Source organism: Falco biarmicus, chromosome 4 (assembly GCF_023638135.1).
Source record: "Falco biarmicus isolate bFalBia1 chromosome 4, bFalBia1.pri, whole genome shotgun sequence".
NCBI classification, from domain to species: domain Eukaryota; kingdom Metazoa; phylum Chordata; class Aves; order Falconiformes; family Falconidae; genus Falco; species Falco biarmicus.
In genome coordinates, this window is record NC_079291.1 from 62,700,152 (window position 1) to 62,718,448 (window position 18,297).

The window sequence follows — 18,297 nt, forward strand, 5'->3', positions numbered from 1 at the left end:
ACTTTGGTGGAGTGATCCCCCATGCACCCAGCACTGCTGAAAAAAGATAACCTCTGCTCACTCGAATATTGGTGATTGATACTTTAAATCACATGCCACGGCCTGAGAGAGGAGAAACAGCACGAGGTTTGTCCCTGAGAGCCGAGTGGGAGAGGAGGTGCCAGGGACGCCCAGCAGCTGTGCCCCGTGCATGGCCACCAAGGGCAGGGACAGCCCCCCGGGCCTCCTGGGCACAGGGGCTGCCTCGGGGCCGGCACCCCAACGCCCTTCCTCTCAAGGGTGCTGGGCAGGGGCAGGGCTGTGCGTGTCACCCCATGTCACAGTGCCATCATTCAGCAACACAGCAGTCACAGTGCCCCGGGGGAGTATAAAAGGGGCATCATCTGTGTCCCCCGGCCAGTGCTGGCCTGGCACCAGGCTGAAGACACCTGAGAGGTAGTCCTTGACGGGCCGGTGGGATTCCCTGGGTGGGGTGAGGGAGGGAGACTGGAACCTGGATGAGGCTGCTGGTGGGGCCACATCCAAAGCTCAGCTGAGGTCTGGAAATCCTTCTCAGCTGGACAACCATGGCAAGGCCAAGGGAATGTCTTCTTGAGGAGCACGGCAGAGTACACTGTCCTCATCCCCTGTGAAGCCAGGGGCAGCAGCCATAAGTTATGGGATGCACAGATGCTGGCGGGATCCTAGAGCTTTGGAGGACCCACTGGTGCCCTCCCAGGTGCAGGAAGGATTCTGGCCCTGAAGTCGATGGGACCAGGGATATTTGGCCACTCTCAGAAGCCCCTGAGATGGCTCTAGGTCAGAGGGAGAGGCTTGGCATCTCCCAGGAGGCACGACCAGCCCGTGGGACGAGGAGGCAGGTCTCGCTCACATGCTCGGGGAACAGCCCATCACCAGGGCTGGGGTCAGGAGGGAATTTTCCCTGGGGCACATGGGCACTGGCCCCTGGGGGTTATTTGCTTTCCCCTGCAGCACTGAGCACAACCGCTTGTCAGGGCTCCACGGGTCCCTTGGGCCAGGTCACCACCTGCTGCTCATGCCCCACAAAGATGGCCTCTCGTGCCCTGCAGCTGGAGGGAGGAAGGCTTTTTTTCCCCCGCGGTGGGCTAGCAAGTGTCCCTCCCCAGGGTTCCTTTGCCTTTCTCTGCAGCACTGAGTAGGGCCCGTGGCCAGGGCTGCTTTGGGCCATGCTGGCAGGGTGCCTGCTGCTCGTGCTCCAGGAAGGTGGCCCTCATGTCCCGCATCTGGGGGGAGGAACCTTTCGAGGCTCCCGGTGGGGCTGCCAGTGTAGCCCCCATGGGTTGCTGCTTTGCCTCTGTAGCACTGAGCACAGCCCCTGGGCAGGGCTCCTCGGGGCCCTTTGAGCCAGGTTCTCGCCCTCTGCTCTCGCACCTCTGAGGCACCATCGTGCCCTGGCGCTCTGGCTCTCTTGCCCATCGCGAGCTTTAGCAGGAGCGAGCTGTGCAAAAGTCTCATTGATATTCAACCTACAGTGAACGCCAGGAACAGAAGGGAACAGAAGTGTCACGCTGTGCGGTGCCTGGAGTTCTGCGTGAGAAGCTGTGAGCGGGGTTGGAGGGGTCCCTCCAGGAGAGCAGCTCTCTGCAGGGCAGGGCCCCGGCCCAGCCAGGAGGCAGGGGCAGGCACAGGCACAGCTACAACACGGCTCAGGCAGGGACTGAAGGGCCCCGGCTGAGCTGAGACACGTCCCCTGCACCCTTGGCAGGAGATGAGGGCGCTGGGGGTCCCAGGGGAGGCTGGTCCCAGCCACTGAGGCCTATGAGCACCCCCAGGACCCTGGCACCCGTAGACCTGCACTGCCCTAGGCTCTCTTTTAGGCAGTGCTGCCTGGCTGCTTTGGAGACGGAGTGTTGGGCCAGATGGACCACGTCTCTGAGGGAGCACTGTTGTTCTCAGGCTCTTGAGGTTTAGCTTGTTTGTTTGAGGGAAACACATCAGGAGTTACTAAAAATGAGTACAAGCAGGAAAAAAAAGTCCCCAGGGAAATGAGCAAGTACTCCTCACCTGAAAAGTTTGCAGCCCTTCAGCTGAGGAGCATGTCCTGCTTCAGACTGAAGGCTTGGTCTTTGAGCCTCCCTAGGGTCAGACAAGTGAGGGTTTGCCATCCTGTGGAAACCCAGTGAAACTGGATGGACACAGAACACTTTCAAAAGACACACTTTACACTTGCATTTTGCAAATTTCTGCAGATTGTCCAGTTCTCTTGAGTTGATCCACAACTCTACCGCCATCAGGAGATATGTGCCTCCTGCCCACAACCTGACAGAGGAGGCGATGCCTAGGCTGGGACGTGAGTGCCCATGCAATCCCTTCTGCTAGTGCAGGGCTGGAAAGAAATGTCTTCAGAGATTTCCTTGGCAAGTATTGGTAAGGAAAAGAGGAGGAAGGAAAGAGGAGAGCGGAGAAGAGGGAAGAAGAGAGAAGAGAAGATGAAAGATGAGAGTGGCGAGCAGGGAAGAGCAGAGAGGAGGGAAGAGGAAAGCAAATAGAGGAGGAGAGCAAAGAGGATGGAAGAGAGTGGAGAGTACAGAAGAGGAAAGCAGAGTAGAGAAGAGAGATGGGAAGAGGAGAGCAGAGTGAAAATTAGAATGGAGAAATAGGAAGAGGAGAGTGGAGCGGTGGTAGGAGGAGAGCGGAGAGACAGAAGAGGAGGGCGGAGAGGAGAGAAGAGGAGAGAAGAAAGAAGAGAGGGGAGAAGAGGGTAAATGAGAGTGGAGTAAAAAAGAGGAGAGCAGAGAGGGGTGACAAGGAGAACAAAGAAGCTGAAAAAGGAGAGCAGAGAAGTTGGAAGAGGATTGCAGAGAGGACGGAAGAGGAGGCAATAGGCAAGAGGAGGGAAGAAGAGAGCTTATAGAAGGGAAGAGGAGAGCAGTTAAGATGAAAGAGGAGAGTGAAGAGGAGGGAAACTGAGAGCAGAGAGGAGGGAAGATGAGAGCAGAGAGGAAGGAAGATGGGAGTGGATAAAAAGAGCAAGACTGTGGAGAAAATGGAAGAAGTGGAAGAGGAAAGCACAGATGAGAGAAGAGGAGAGCCATGTGGAGAGAAAAGGAGAGCAAAGCAGAGAGAAGAGGAGAGCGGAGAAGGTGGAAGAGAATTGCAGAGAGGATGGAAGAGGAGGCAATAGGAAAACAAAGGTGATGGAAGAGGAGAACAGAGTTATGGTAGGAGAGCAGAGAGAACGGAAGAGGAGTGCAGACAGGAGGGAGGAGAAGTGTGGACAGGAGGGAAGAAGAGTGCGGAGAAAAGGGAAGAGTAGAGTGGAAAGGAGGCATGAGGAGAGCAGAGAGGAGCGAAGAGGGAAGACGAAAGCAAAGAGGATGGAAGAGGAGAGCAGACAGCGGAGATGGATAACAGGGAAGAGGAGAATGGAAAAAGTGGAAAAGACAGGAGAGCGTAGAGGCGGGCAGAGTTGTACAGAATGAAGAGGAGATCGGAGCAGAGAGGAGAGTCGAGTGCAAAGGAGAGCAGAGAGGAGGGAAGAGGAGAGTTGAGCGGAGGGAAGAGGAGAGAGGAGATAAAAGTAAGTAGAGAGTGGAGAAGATGGAAGAGGAGATCAGAGAAGATGGATAAGGAGGCAAGATGGGTGCGGAGAGGAGGGAACAGGTATGCAAAGATAAGAGAAGAGGAGTGTGGAGAGGAGGGAAGAGGAAAGCAAAGCTGATGGAAGAGGTAAGTGTAGAGGAGTGAAGAGGAGAGCAGAGTGAAGAGGAGACCGTAGAAGAGGTAAGAGGAGTGCGGTAAAGAGGTAAGAGGAGTACGCAGAGGATGGATGAGGAGAGCATAAAATGCGTGAGGAGATGTGAGAAGATGGAAGAGGAGATAAGAGGAGATAGATGACGAGAGTAGAGAAGAGGACGGAAGAAGAGGGTGGAGAAGACATAGGTGGAGAGTGGAGAGGACGGAAGAAGAGAGCGGTGAGGAGGGAAGCGGAGAGCAAAGCTGATGCAGAAAGTGTAGAGGAGTAAAGAGGAGAGAGAAGTGTAGAGGAGAGCGGAGAGGAGGGAAGAGGAGAGCAGAGAAAATGAAAGAGGAGAGCGGAGAGGAGGGAAGAGGAAAGTGGAGATGAATGGGGAGGAGAGCGCAGTATATAAAAGAAGAACGGTGAAGATGGGAGGGAAGAGCAGAGAAAATGGAAGAGGAGGAAAAGGAAAAGAAGAGAAATAGGAAAAGGAGAGTCATGTGGAGTAAATATGAGAGCAAGCTGAAGGAAGAGGAGAGCAGAACAGAGGGAAGATAAGAGCGGAGATTAGGGAAGAGGAGAGCAGATTGAAGAGGAGACCGGAGAGGAGGCAAGAGGAGGGTGGAGAAGGGGTAATAGGGGAGCATATGTTGGGAGAGGGGTCCGCCAGAGTCAAGAAATTACTCAATATGAGTTATGCATCTTGCTCATCTTTATTGCCTTCTAACACTTCTTATATAGCCTTGATACACAAGCATATTCCCAAAGCAAACATATAATTGGTTATTAGCCCCTAAGCACGCGCTGCTCTCACACCACTAATTATCATGATTAGAACAAACATTCTATCCATGCAGCTATCTGTGTTGCTATGTTTTAGCCTTGCGGTTTGCTACTCCCTTTATTCCTATTCCACTCCCTATCTCCCTTGGCCTTGCACCTGTCTTCCCTAAAAGCTGCAGCTTGTTACAGCCACGGCCTGTTAGCACCACAAAGTTACTTGGTCTCAGGATTCAAGAATAGATCAAGGCTACTTTCTTGTTAACTTCAGCACAATTCTAATTCCAGGCCTATTCTAATTCCAGGCCTGGATTGTGCACTCCAGGCCTGGATTGTGCAGACCCTCAGGCGTTCCATGGCCACGCTTCTGCAGCCATTCTTCTACAAGCATAGAAGATGGGTGAGGAGATGTGAGAAGAGAGGAGAGGAGATCAGAGAAGAGGGATGATGAGAGCAGAGAAGAGGACGGAAGAGGAGGGCGGAGAGGACATAGGTGGTGAGTGGAGAGGATGGAAGAGGAGAGCAGGCAGGAGGGATTAGGAGAGCAGAGAAATGAAAGAACAGAGCGGAGAGGAGCAAAGAGGAAAACGGAGATGAGTGGATAGCAGAGCACAATATATATAAGTAGAACCGAGCAGAACCCTAAAAATCCTATAAAAACTTTAACCCCAGCAACCCTTAACCCTAAAACCCCTTAACGCTCAAAACCTTAAAAACCCTAAAAACAAATAACTTATAAACGCTCACAACCCGAAGAACTATTAACCCTAAAATCTCTAAAACCCCTTAACCATTAAATCCCTTAATCTTAAAAACCCTAATAATGCTTAACCCTAATACCCTTAACCATTAAACCCCTTAACCCTAAAAACCATAAAAACCATTAACCCTCAAATCCCTAAAACTCCTTAAACCTAAAAACTTGTTAAGACCCATAACATTAAAAAAACTCCATTCACTTAATCCTAAAAACCCTAAACCCACTTAACCCTAAACCCTTAAAAATGCTAAAAAAACCTAACCCTAAAACCACCAGAAACCAATAACCCTAAAAAACCCCAAATTACTTAACTCTAAAAACTCTTAACCTAAAAGTTCTTTAAAAACCCTTAACCATAAAAATCCTAAAAACCCTCTAAGCCTAAAAACCTGTAATCCTAAATCCCCTTAAACCTACAACCCCTCAACAGTAAATAAAATAAAATCTTTTAACCTTAACACCCATGTAAATCTAAAAACCCTAAAAAACATAACAAACATTAACCCTAAAAAACCTTAATTAAAAAAGCACTAAACCCCCTTAATCCTTAACCCAAATAATTGTAAAATCCCTAAAACCACTTTACCCTAAAAAACCTAAAAAAGCTTAAATGTAAAAACCCTAAAAATCCTAAAACGCCTTAACCCCAAATCCCCTAAAATGCCTTAATCCAAAAACCCCTTAGCCCTACAAACCCTAAAACCCATAAAGATCTTAACCCTAAAAACCCTAAAACCCTTAATCCCAAACCACTTAACCCTAACAAACCAAAATCCCCTTTAAACCTAAAAATCGTAAAACCCCTAAAGCCAAAAACCACTTAGAATGCTTAACTCTATAAACACTTAACCCTAAAAACCCTAAAAAAGCTAAATGCCATTAACCCTAAAACCCCTAAAATGCCTTAATCCAAAAACCCCTTAACCCTACAAACCCTAAAAACCCTAACAAACTTAACCCCAAAAACCCTAAAACCCTTAACCCCAGAAATCTTCACCCTAAAAAAACCCAAAAACATCTTTAAACCTAAAACTTGTTAAAACCCTAAAGCCTAAAAACACTTATCCCTGAAAATGCTTAACTCCAAAAACACTAAACCTAAAAAACCCTAAAAAGACTAAATACCCTTAACCCTACAGCCCATTAACAGTAAAAATCCGTAACCCCCAAAGCACTTAACCCTGCAAACCAAAATCCCCTTTAACCCTAAAAACACTAAAGCCCCTAAACCCTAAAAATGCTAACGTCTAGAAACACATAACCCTAAAAACCCTAAAAGCCCTTAACTTTACAGTTCAAATATGTGTCTTATTTTCTACACCTGTGCCTCCTGTTACAATTCCAAAAAATCCACGCCTTGCTCAGCTTGTGCCGTTTGTGAGTTGTGCTCCCCGAGCAGAGCCCAGGCGGCAGGGTGAGGAAGGACTGGGCTCCACAGGAATACCTCAAGTGCCTTGCACACAAGAACTATCTCCACAAGGACCCAACCTGACCTAGGAATTACTGGATGGATAAAATATTTGTTTCTGTACGAGATAACAGTATTAATTGCCATTGTAATCTTTTTAATGATATACAGCTCTGTGTGGAATTGCTTTATGAGAATTATGAACCGAATGATAAAAGGGGTCTGGATTGCTCAAAAAAAAAAGGGGGGGGGGGGGGGGATTTGTGGAGCGGCTAGAAGACAATGGGCACATTATGAGCAATCCAGACCGAGTAACTTTATTGTAACAGCAGGCGGAAGTTGTAGCAAGTTGCAGCTGTTGTGAAGGACATGTGTAAGGCTAAGAGAGACAAAGAAACTGTGTACAAGGACAAGGAGATTGTGAAACTGTGTATGTAGCAAGAAAACAAGGAAGTTGGACTGAAAAATGATGAGCTAAGATGTGAAACAGGATGTCTACCTGACAAGAGAGCAGCGTGTGGACACCATGCCAGGACCAATCATAGATGTCTAGAGTACGCGTGGACAAGTAGTTTTAGCCCATCACCTCTGAATAGCAACGCATGCGTGGCGTGTGTGTCTTTTGTTAAGAGTATAAATTGCTGTAAGCCTTTTAATAAATCAGCACTAACTTGATCACATTGGTCGTATAAATTGTGTCCAAGAGCCATCTGCGTCAACAAACCAGTATGGGGAGAGCAGTGGCCCCTGCCCCAGGAAAAGCTGTGTGCCCTGCATGAATTGGTTAAGGAACAGTTAGACGCGGGCCACACTGAAGAATCACATAGCCCGTAGAACACCCCTGTAGTTGTGATAAAAAAGAAGTCTGGTAAATGGCGATTGTTGCATGACCTGCGTAAAGTCAATGCAGTGATGGCCCCTATGGGGTCCTTGCAGCCAGGGTTGCCATCTGCCACCACCATACCAACGGAATGGGATATTTTAGTTATTGATCTGAAAGATTGGTTTATTTACCATTCCTTTAGATCCAAAAGAGAAAGCAAAGTTTGCTTTTACAGTACCAACTGGAACTACTCTGAGCCCACAACAAGGTACCACTGGACCGTGCTGCCTCAGGGCATGAGAAACTCGCCAACCATTTATCAATGGTTTATAGCCCAAGCCCTGAGCTCAGTGAGAGACAAATACCAAAATGTTTACTGTTAATCATGACACGGATGACATTTTGCTAGCAGCACCGTCCAAAGAGCTGCTGGAGACAGCTGAGAAGGGTGCCAGACATAGTTTAGCAGAATTTGGATTGAATGTAGCTCCTGAAGAAGTTCAGAGGCAAGAGCCCTGGAAATATCTGGGCATGAATGTGCTGAAGGGAACTGTGTCTCCACAACCTATCAAATTGAATCTGGATGTAAAGACTTTGAATGATGTCCAAAAACTTGCAGGAATGCTAAATTGGCTACGGCCTTATTTAGGCCTTACTAATGAACAAATGCATCCTCTTTTGCAGCTTTTAAAAGGAGACACAGATCTTTTAGCCCCAAGGTATTTAATGCCTGCAGCCTTGGCACTTGTGAAAGAAGTCAACAGTTGATCTCTTCACGACATGTGTGGCGTGTAGATATCACGCTTCCTTTAAGTGGTTTTATTTTAATGGACCAATCTTCCCCTTATGCTATGTTGGCGCAGCGGAACCAGGCTTGGCAAGATCCACTGCATGTACCTGAGTGGTTGTTTCTGCCTTTGCAGCCTAAGAAAAGTGCTGTTGAATTGTACGAACTTGTTGCCGATTTGATCATAAAAATCCGAAAAAGATGTTTAGAGTTGACTGGACTTAATCCACCAACAGTAATTATCCCTGTACAACAATTCTATGTTGAATGGGCGCTATTAAACTCTACTGCCCTTCAAATGGCTTTAGCCAGTTTTCCAGGGCAAGTTCAGTACCACATTTCCACCTCATCCACTTTTGAAAATGACTGTAAATCTAACTTTGCAGCCACAGCAACGAAGTCAGAGAAGACCAGTCAAAGGTGATACAGTATTTACAGGCGGGTCTGGAAAAACGGGAAAAGCCACAGTCGCTTGGAAAAAACATGGGCAATGGCATTCCCAAATTGTATATCAGGAAGGATCCCCGCAAGTCATAGAGTTACAGGCTGCGGCTTTGGCATTTCAGTATTTTCCAGGCCTTCTTAATCTTGTTACTGATTCGGCATATGTGGCAGCCCTCCTTCCCAAGTTAGACAGGGCTGTCCTTGGCCATGTCAACAATCCCAAGCTTGTTGCAATTTTGACTTTAGTTTGGGAAGAGATTCAGAAACGCCATTCTCCGTATTATGTTATGCATGTTAGTAGCCATACTCCCCTACCTGGTTTTGTAATTGAAGGCAATGCTAGAGTTGACGCTCTAGTTTCTGTGGCTCTGTCGGTGCCTGTTCCTGACGTCCATCAGCAAGACGTGATAGCCCACCAATTCTATCATCTGAATTGGCGATCCTTGTATCATCAATTTGTCCAATAGGGTCTCTCTCAGGCAGCTGCACGCAGGAATTGTTGCAGCCTGCCCACACTGTCAAAATGTTACTTCTGTGCCAAATTAGGGAATTAATCCTAGAGGCCTTCAAGCTTTACAGCTCTGGCAAACAGATGTAACTCATTGCAATGAGTTTGACAGACAAAAATATGTCCATGGTAAAAAGAGATACACATTCTAGTGCAATGATTGCTACTGCCCACACAGGTGAGACCAGTCGTGACGTCATTCGGCACTGGCAACGTGCTTTTTCTGTGCTCGGTGTCCCTCTTGAAATCAAAACGGACCGTGGACCTGCCTATAATTCCAGGCCCGTCAGTCAGTTCCTTTCCCAATGGGGGATCTCCCACTAATTTGGTATTCCCCATTCCCCTAGGGGCCAAGCCATCGCTGAACGCATGAATGGTACTCTTAAATGCCAGCTTGAAAAACAAAAAAGGGGAATGAAGGGAATGACCCCAGAGGCACGATTAGAGAAAGCATGTTATGTTTTGCACTTTCTGAAAATCTCTGCTGACCATGCGGTGCCTCCCATTGTGCGGTACATGGTGTCAATTGGTGACAAGCCGCAAAAGCACAAAGGCGCCTTAGTACGCATGAAAGACCCTTGTACCGGGCATTGGTTGGGACTGTGTGAATTGTTAACTTGGGGGAGAGTTATGCTTGTGTTTCTACAGCTGAAGGTCCGCGATGGATACCTGCTCGCTGTGTGCGGCCTAGGCTTAGCGTGCCAGACCATGGGAGCACTGCTGCCGCCAGTCAACGCAAACACTAATGTGTGGTCTCCTTACTGAACCAGTCCTTCTTTGGTGTGCCCTTCCTCAAAACTGACTTGCAGACATTGTTGCAAAAAAGTGAATGTACGATTTTGACAAAGAATGTGGGGAACGGAGAATGTTACTGAAAGCCTTGATATTTGGGATGATTACCTCTGTATAATGTTAATCCAAAAGAAGTTGATATTGTTTGCACTTTGAATGTCGATAGTTGTTTTTAAGTTGATGCTATTGTAGTAGGAGGCCATGATGGGACCATGACACCCGCACAAATCAACACGTCAACATGTTGATAAGCATAATGGGCTCAAACAAAATATAACTTTGGATGAAGCATGTAATGATGTAGTTGATTTATGGAACTGACGGGAACGTATTGCAGTGGTTCTTCTCTTATCGGGAGACATAGCAGGGAAAGCATTCAAGAGTTAAATCACCTTGTTTGTTAGGCAGATAAGAACATGAGTCAAATTTGCCACTATGACATACAAAACAGCAACTATTGCCCTTTTGATGTCGGCTCAAGGACACGGCTGTGAGGATTGTGATGGTATGTGCTGCATGGATTTTAGGCGCCCCATTGCAGCAATACGTTATCAAAATCTGAGAAAATGTCATCCTTTGGGGCATCAATTCAGTCAATTGACAGTATTCTTTGATCTCTATTGCCTTGGTTGCCATCGTCTTTGCAAGAGCCCTGCAGCACATGGCAAAAATGGTACTAGTGGTTCAGAAACAAAAAGGGGGAAAAGTTGGGGAATTCAGTGGGTCTGCAGTCAAGTTAGTTGACTTCAAAGACTTAGTCTTGTACCCTTAAGACAGCCACAAATTGTCAGGTATGTCAACAGCATGTGAAGAACTGGAATTTAGAGCCACAGCATACGGGTACGTACAGCAACAGCAAATAGCAAGCAAGAAGACGAACACAAAAATCTATCAGGGACTGACACATGTACTGTCTAAGCTATATAAAATATTTGTATAAACAAGAAAGGCCATTTTGTCCAAACCCAGCCACGCAGACATAGTGTTTTTTCAGTCTGCCTCCAACTGCGTCACCGCAGGTTGCTCCACATGGGATCCCTGTCGCAGAGCCAGCAGACCCCCTTCTGCCCACAACTGACCACGCTCAGCCTGAGGGCTCCGCAGTGGCTTTGCCTCGGTGACACCTCTCACTATTGGAGGGCTGAGGTAGCAAGCTGTGTGTTGGGGACATTACCAAGCCTGCTAGGAGTGCAGGGGAGTTGCGCTCTGTGCTACGAGGAACACCTGAGGCCTCTGGACAGAAAGCCGGACTTGCTTGGGGAGGGAGCATGCTCCAGCATCATCCGCAGAGCCATAAGAACTCCTTTCACTGCATGATCAAGAGGAAGCAAAGGGCATGCCCATGTTTCCAGAGATCCCAGTTCAGCTGGAGGCATGCCCTGCAGTCCTGGGTAGGAACAGAGCTGGGAGCTGCAGCACCATGGCTTGCCGGGGCCCAAGCACAGAGCAAGAGGAGGACGGTCCTGGCAGCTTCAGAGGCAGGCCCTTCTGCAGCTCCCGCAGGGGGGGCATGCCTAGGTGGGCAGCAGCTGAGGGCATGCATGCTCAAGCACCTCCAAGTCCTTCCTGCCTCTGGGAGGTGGAGAGGTGGCCAGTGGTTGGCAGGCTTGGTCCTCTTGCAAGGTGGGGACGCTGGGGCTGAGCAAGCACGTCGGCTGACACCGCAGGCCATCCACATGCCTGAATCCTGGCTCCTTGATCCCCCCTTCTCTCCATTTGCCGTGCTTATACGTGCCCCTCATCTTCCCTGAGTCCTGCCTCTCTCAGCCCTGCTCTCCTCCCAGAGACAGGGCCAACCCCAGTTATTTTTCCCCCCCTTTGCTCCCAGGTTTGCCCCATCTGTCAACACACATAGTCTTTGGGTGTTGTTAGCTAGGTCACCTTGGACTTGTGTGCCATTACTGACGGGCTTGCCTGGGAACTGCTGTCCCTGCCAGAGTCCTCTCCGCCAAATGACCCCAATCTCTTCCTTCAAGCGTCTGTGAAGTGTGGCCACCTCTGACGGCATTCCCCACTAGCCACCTGCCAAAACCGGTGCTGAAAGAGCAGGGTTTCCCCAGCAGACAAGTTGTCTTCTCCAAGGCTGCCTTCTGCCTGCTCTCAGCAGACACGTGGGAACCGGCTGCCGGTCCCTTTTCAAAACACAAAGCAGCCTTGAGCCCGCTTGCTTGGAGGCCAGTTCTGGGGCCTAGGAAGCCCTGCTGCACCTCAAGGGCCTTGAGAGCAGCTCTTCCACTTTCAGACAGAGCCTGTGTGGTCCTTCTCCTCGGGACCCAATTGCTCCCTCCGCTGTGCGCCTTATGCCTCGCCACAGAAGCCAGGATGGCAGCAGGGAGCTGCCGCACCTTTCACAAGCTTGGAGGCTGCCATCCTTCAAGCCACGGCTCTCGACCCTCCAGGGACCTAGCCCTGCTGTGCAAATGCAATGCACGTGCCTGGCTCCTGCTTCTCTCCTGCACTCCAGCAGGAGAGTGAGCAAGGCTCCTCCAGTCAGCGGCAGAAGGCAGACTGATCAGATGAGAGTGACGCAAGCTTGCAGGAGCGGGCTGGAAACTGGGACCATGCATGGCAGTCAGCTAGCTGAGGGGAATGTGCTCGATCTTGTCTAGACAACATTTGAGAGAGCATAGGGGAGTGGGGGATGGATGGCCCCAAGGATGGCGCCAAGGAAAGATAACACCTTGCTGTTGATTGATGGTAGTTGACCACCAATCAGGGATTGCCTAGTATGGAATGCTTAGCTCAAAAGAACCAATCTGTTTAAAAAGTGTGATTTCTGAAAGTATACCCATGTTTCTATACAATAAATTGACATTTGCTTGCATTAAGCTGCATCCTGTCTCTCCATCGCAGCAAATTGGTGACCCTGATGTGATACGTTTAGGGATCTGACGTGATGGGTTTATGAACCACCAGGTTGAGCGGCAGGCTGAAAATCCCACAGAATGTTGAATGAGCTGCTGAAAGGAAGCAGGAATTGAAAAAAAAAGTCCCTCTGGAATTAAGAGGTGAGCTGTGGGAAACTTGGGAGTCAGGTGTCTTCCCCTATGAGAGAAGTATATGGACTCATGAAGGATCTTCTAGTCAGATCCGGGAGTCCGTGCCTCAGTCTCCTCAAATGGTGACCCCTATGGTGGTGTTCCAAAGCCTTGGAAGAATAATGATGGAAAAAAGACAGCTCGTGGAAGAGGGATGTATTCCGGAGGAGACGTCTTGGCTGAATGATCATCTTGCTGGCTGGACCAGGCGGACAACCTGCATCGAGACAGGTGAGCAGCCAAGAAACTTTAGAGACTTCGAAGCTGTAAATTCCACCAACAGCGCAACTCTTCTCAAGACACTGTCAACAATGGCGATTCTGTCCACACCTCCTCTGCCCCCAAAGCTTCTGTCACTGGTTGCAGCAACCCTCACAACACAGGACCAAGCACAGGAACAGGACAACACGGACAAACCTTTTGATCCAGGTCCTATAGATCTGGGAAAATAGCTAGACCTTTCCCCCCCCCCCCCCATCTCTCCCAATGCATTGATTGTATTTTTGGGGAGGGTGAGAGGGGGGTCTGAGGGATTGGTGGCAGGAATGCAAGTGGGAAACGCTTAAATGAGGGGTTTTGGGAGTCGCTATGATAAACATGGTTATCTAGTGTTTAGTAGGTGTCTGCATATGAATGATTTTTGCCCTGGGCCTGGTGGAGCATACAACTGTGGTTTGTGTCCGGGCTCAGAGATGTAAATAGGAGCTTCTCTGTTATGGTAAAGTGTCTCTGGTTGCATAAAAAAAGAGGGAATGAAGGGAATGACCCCAGAGGTATGTTCAGGGAAAGCATTAAAGAGTTAAATCACCTTGTTTGTTAGGCAGTTAAGAACCTGTGTCAAAATTGCCACTGCTTTTTGTTGCTGGTTCAAGGACATGGCTGTGAGGATTGTGATGGTATATGCTGTGTGGATTTTAGGCACCCCATTGCAGCAACATGTTATCAAAATCTGAGAAAATGTCAGCCTTTTTGGCATCCATTCACTCAATTGGCAGTATTGTTTGTTTGCTGTTACCTTGGTTGCTGTCATGTTTGCAAGGGCCCTGAAGAACATGGCAAACCTGGTACTAGCTGTTCAAAAAACAAAAAGAGGGAAATTGTAAAATTGTACGGAACAGAGACAGTGGGTTATTTTGACATTGTAATATGTCTTAGTTGCTTTTTATATTTGTTCTATTACTTATACCTTGTTTTTACTTGTTTGGTTTCAAAGGTTCTTTTTCTACAACAGGAAGGTGGAGATGCAGGAGCGGGCTGGAAACTAGGACCATGCGTGGCAATCAGTTAGCTGAGGGGAATGTGCTTGAGCTTGCCTAGACAGCAATTGAAAGAGCATAGGGGAGTGGGGGATGGATGGCCCCAAGGATGGCGCCAAGGAAAGATAACACCTTGCTGTTGATTGATGGTAGTTAACCACTAATCAGGGATTGCCTAGTATGCAATGCTTATCTCAAAAGAACCAATCTGTTCAAAAAGCGCGATTTCTGAAAGTATATATACCCGTGCTTCTGTACAATAAATTGACATTTGCTTGCATCAAGCTGCATCCCGTCTCTCCATCGCAGCACAAGCATTTGCAAAGCTGCGAACAATGGCACGTTGGGCTGAGAGCAGGAGCATCCTTCTCTCTCTCTAGAGCTTCATGTTGATTGCCCTTCCCACAAGTGCCATGGTCAGTGGGTGCCAAGAACAGCAATCCAACTCATAGACAGCAAGGACACGACGCCTGCCAGAGCGCGTTGCTGTGGCTGACATAGCCAGCGAGGAGTGTGCTGCACCTGCATTTCACTGTGCTTTGTGCAGGAAGGTTGACGTTGCTGGGCTGTGCTTGGCTTATTTGGCTTGTCCAGCACTGCTTGGCTGCCACGGCCATCAACAGATTGGCTCTTCAACACCCAAGCACGCGCATGCTGCTGTAGTCATTGTGTTCTTTGTTGTGTGTCTGTTTGTTGGGAAGGAGCCGGTGGCACAGGGCTGCAGAGAGCAGGGCGGCAGGGAACTCCCCAAAGAGGCTGCGAGGCCACGCTGGGTGTTGCCCTGTGAGCTGTTAGCAGGCAGAGCTGGGAGCCAGGCGCTGCTGCCTGCCACGGGGCCTGCCCACCCTGATCGTGCAAGCAGGGCATTGCGTGGGGCTCTGTCAGGGGTGTGCGATCCCAGCTTCCGCCTCCAGTCCTGCTTGGAACCCCTCCTGTTGCCCCCCATCCCTCCCCCACCGCCACCACGCCCAGCACCTGGAACCAGGCACTCTGTGACATCAGCCCCGCGTCCAAAGAACCCCAGGAACGGGAATCCTGCGGGCACTACGTTGGTGGCCGTACTGGTGGCAACAAGCCTTCGTTCTTGCAGCTGCCACATGTGCTGGTAGTGATGGATGTTCTCCTCCTCCTCGTTGTCCTGCTGGCCATGTGCTGTCCTGTGCACGGCACATGGGATAGCTGTGGGTAAGTGGCCCGAGGCTCTGGGAGGGACATTGGGCAACCCTTGTGAGCTTCTCTGGAGGGGTCCTGCTTGTCCCCCATGGCCTCCCCAGAGGTTCTTGAAGGCCGTCTGGGAGGCTCAGCTCCCTGACAGCACGCAGGCTGCCGGCACAGCTCATCTACGGGTGAAGCAGAAAGCGGGGAAAGGGGAGTGGGCGCATGCCCCACGGGTTTCCTTGGCCCTTCTGGCCATGACTTGAGGGGAGGGAAGACAGCTGGCCTTCAGCCGGAATGGCACAAGCTTCCATGGAGCTAACCAGAATGGAGTTTCTGGTTACAGAGGCACCTGCGGCCTTCAGCCTGCGGCTTTGAACAACAGTATGTCACACGTCGTGGGTGTCAAAAATGCCCAGCCAGGGGCCTGGCCCTGGATCGTCAGCATCCAGGCTCCCTTGGAAGGAGGCATGGCACACATCTGCGGGGGCTCCCTCATCAGCCCACAGTGGGTCCTCACATCAGCCCAGTGCTTCATCGAGGCCAGGTAAGGAGGACCAGGGATCAGGGCTAGCCCCACACACTAGCAAGTGCCCTGAGCACAGCAGCACGTGATGCTCCCGTCCTGTTGCCTTGCAGTACGCCCAGTGCCTGGGCACTCCGCAGCCACCTGAGAGGCTGCTCAGGAGAAGGCTGGGCTCATGCCACTGCTTCCCAGCAGTCCCCAGTTCGAAATTCCTTGAGCGCAAGGAGCACGTGGTCCGTTTCAACCTCCCTAGTGCTTCTCTCCTCTCTGCCTTGCCAAGCAGAAGGCAGGGCAACTGCTGTGCTGCTGCAGCATGTGTCTCTGCTCTCTCTGAGCCCTCTCTCCATCTGCCTTCCAGGAACATCACCATGTGGCAGGTGGTGGTAGGTGCCACCCAGCTGACCCAGCTGGGACCTGAGGCCCAGGTGCGCAACATCAAGCGACTGCTGGTTCACCAGCACTACAGTAATGTCACGCAAAGAAACGACATTGCCTTGCTGGAACTGGAGCAGCCTGTCCAGTGCAACAGCTACGTACAGCTTGCCTGCGTGCCCGATGCCTCGCTGAGAGTCTCGGAGCTGACAGAGTGCTACGTCAGTGGCTGGGGTGCCAGGATTGCAAGAGGTGAGCTCCCAAAATGTAGTCACGTTGCGAGTGAAAGCTTGGCCAGCTTGGGGAGGCAGGTTGCTCTTCCTGACAGCAGAGGCGAAAGCCAGAATCAGGCTGTGGGGACGTATGCCTCTTAGAGAGGGGGGCGTGAGCCACTGACCCAGAGCAAGGCAGAAAGGAAGGAGCGGTCCAGCGCCTCCCCACATGCAAAGCCAAGCCCCGGGATAGGGCTTCAGTCACGCAGGGAAGGAGAACTGGCAATGAGCTGCTGGATGTTCATTCCTTTCTGTGCTCTTCACAGATGGAGGATCGGCGTATGTGCTGCAGGAGGCCCAGGTCCACCTCATTGATGCCGGGGTCTGTAACAGCAGCGGCTGGTACAGAGGGGCCATCCACACCCACAACATCTGTGCTGGCTATCCGCAGGGTGGCATCGACACCTGCCAGGTAGGAGCGTGCTACAAGCCAAGCCCCGGCAGCACGGGCAGCCCCGCCACAACCGCCCAAACCTGCACCGTCACGGGCTTTTCCTGGCCACTCACACTCCCATTGCTGTGTCCCCACTGCTGAGGGCCTTACCCCCCTTCCCCTTTTGCACGCCTTTGCCCAGGGCCTGCCTGCCTTGTCCCAGAGGCCTGGCACTATGTCCACAAAGCCCACCCAGTGCCCTTGGCAGCCCAGAGCTTCACCATCCCAAACGTGCAACATCCTTCTGCAGCACCTGCAGGACAACTGTGCTGCAGGGAGAGCGAGCCCTGCCTTACAGGCCCACCACCCCCTCCCAGGAAAGCTTCTCCAGAGCTTGGCTGGCCACTAAATACAGCTCTGGAAGTGCCATGAGAGGGAAGGAGCCAGCCACTGGGCTGACGGTGGCCACCCAACAACCCCTTCATCCTCTTTCCTCTGCTGCAGGGGGACAGCGGTGGGCCTCTTGTGTGCCAAGACAAGAGCGCTGACTACTTCTGGCTTGTTGGCCTGACCAGCTGGGGGATGGGCTGTGCGAGAGCAAAGAAGCCCGGAGTCTACACCTCCACCCAGCACTTCTACAACTGGATCCTGGAACAGATGGGCCTGCACACAGCAGTAGCGACTACGGCAAGGCCGCAGCCAGCCTTCACCTCCACCCCCGTTCACAGGCCAACACCAACAGAAGCAGGAAGGTTTATACCCTGCCCTCTTCCAGTGCAGAAGCTGTGGGATTTCCTTTCTTGGCTGCATGAACTCCTGCAGTACCTAAGCAGGAAATAGGTTTGATCAGCAGGACGGAGAGGATCCAGGGCTGGCTGCAGTGCACCACCACCATTTCCCGCTGGGGCAATGCCTGCTGATGCAAAGGCAGCCTCAGTGTCAAAGGCCTGCTCTGTCCTGCCCGCGCTCCTCTCAACGGAAGAGCTCAGCTGGCTGAGTCCCTGCAATAAAGTGTTTCAGTTCTGTGGCTAACCAGGCGCCAGTCCTCTTCAGTCTCGTGTGCAAGGCCAGGACTTCCACGCCCGGCACCTGCCGGAGGAAGCAGGCTGCAGGCAGACAAGTCGGGCACAAAGGGTCACAGCAAAGGGCTGAAGCTCTGCCTGCTCAGCAAGAAGGATGAGGGTGCAGTGGAACAAGGGAAGGCAGGTCATTGCGGGGCTCAGGGCCTTGGGGATGGCAGCTGGAAGCACAGACTGCCTTAGGCCCGCTCCTGGTGGGATCCCTGTGTGCATCTGTATGAGGC

At 50.8% G+C, this 18,297-nt stretch overlaps 1 protein-coding gene across 1 annotated transcript; it reads left to right on the forward strand.

The window, feature by feature from the left end:
• The first annotated feature begins 15,837 nt into the window (after positions 1 to 15,837).
• LOC130147609 (acrosin-like) lies at positions 15,838 to 17,834 on the forward strand. Its single transcript, XM_056335047.1, has 4 exons — positions 15,838 to 15,998; positions 16,336 to 16,601; positions 16,888 to 17,033; positions 17,499 to 17,834. The coding sequence occupies exons 1-4, from the start codon at positions 15,838 to 15,840 to the stop codon at positions 17,832 to 17,834; spliced, it is 909 nt and encodes a 302-aa protein (XP_056191022.1).
• Positions 17,835 to 18,297: the final 463 nt, after the last annotated feature.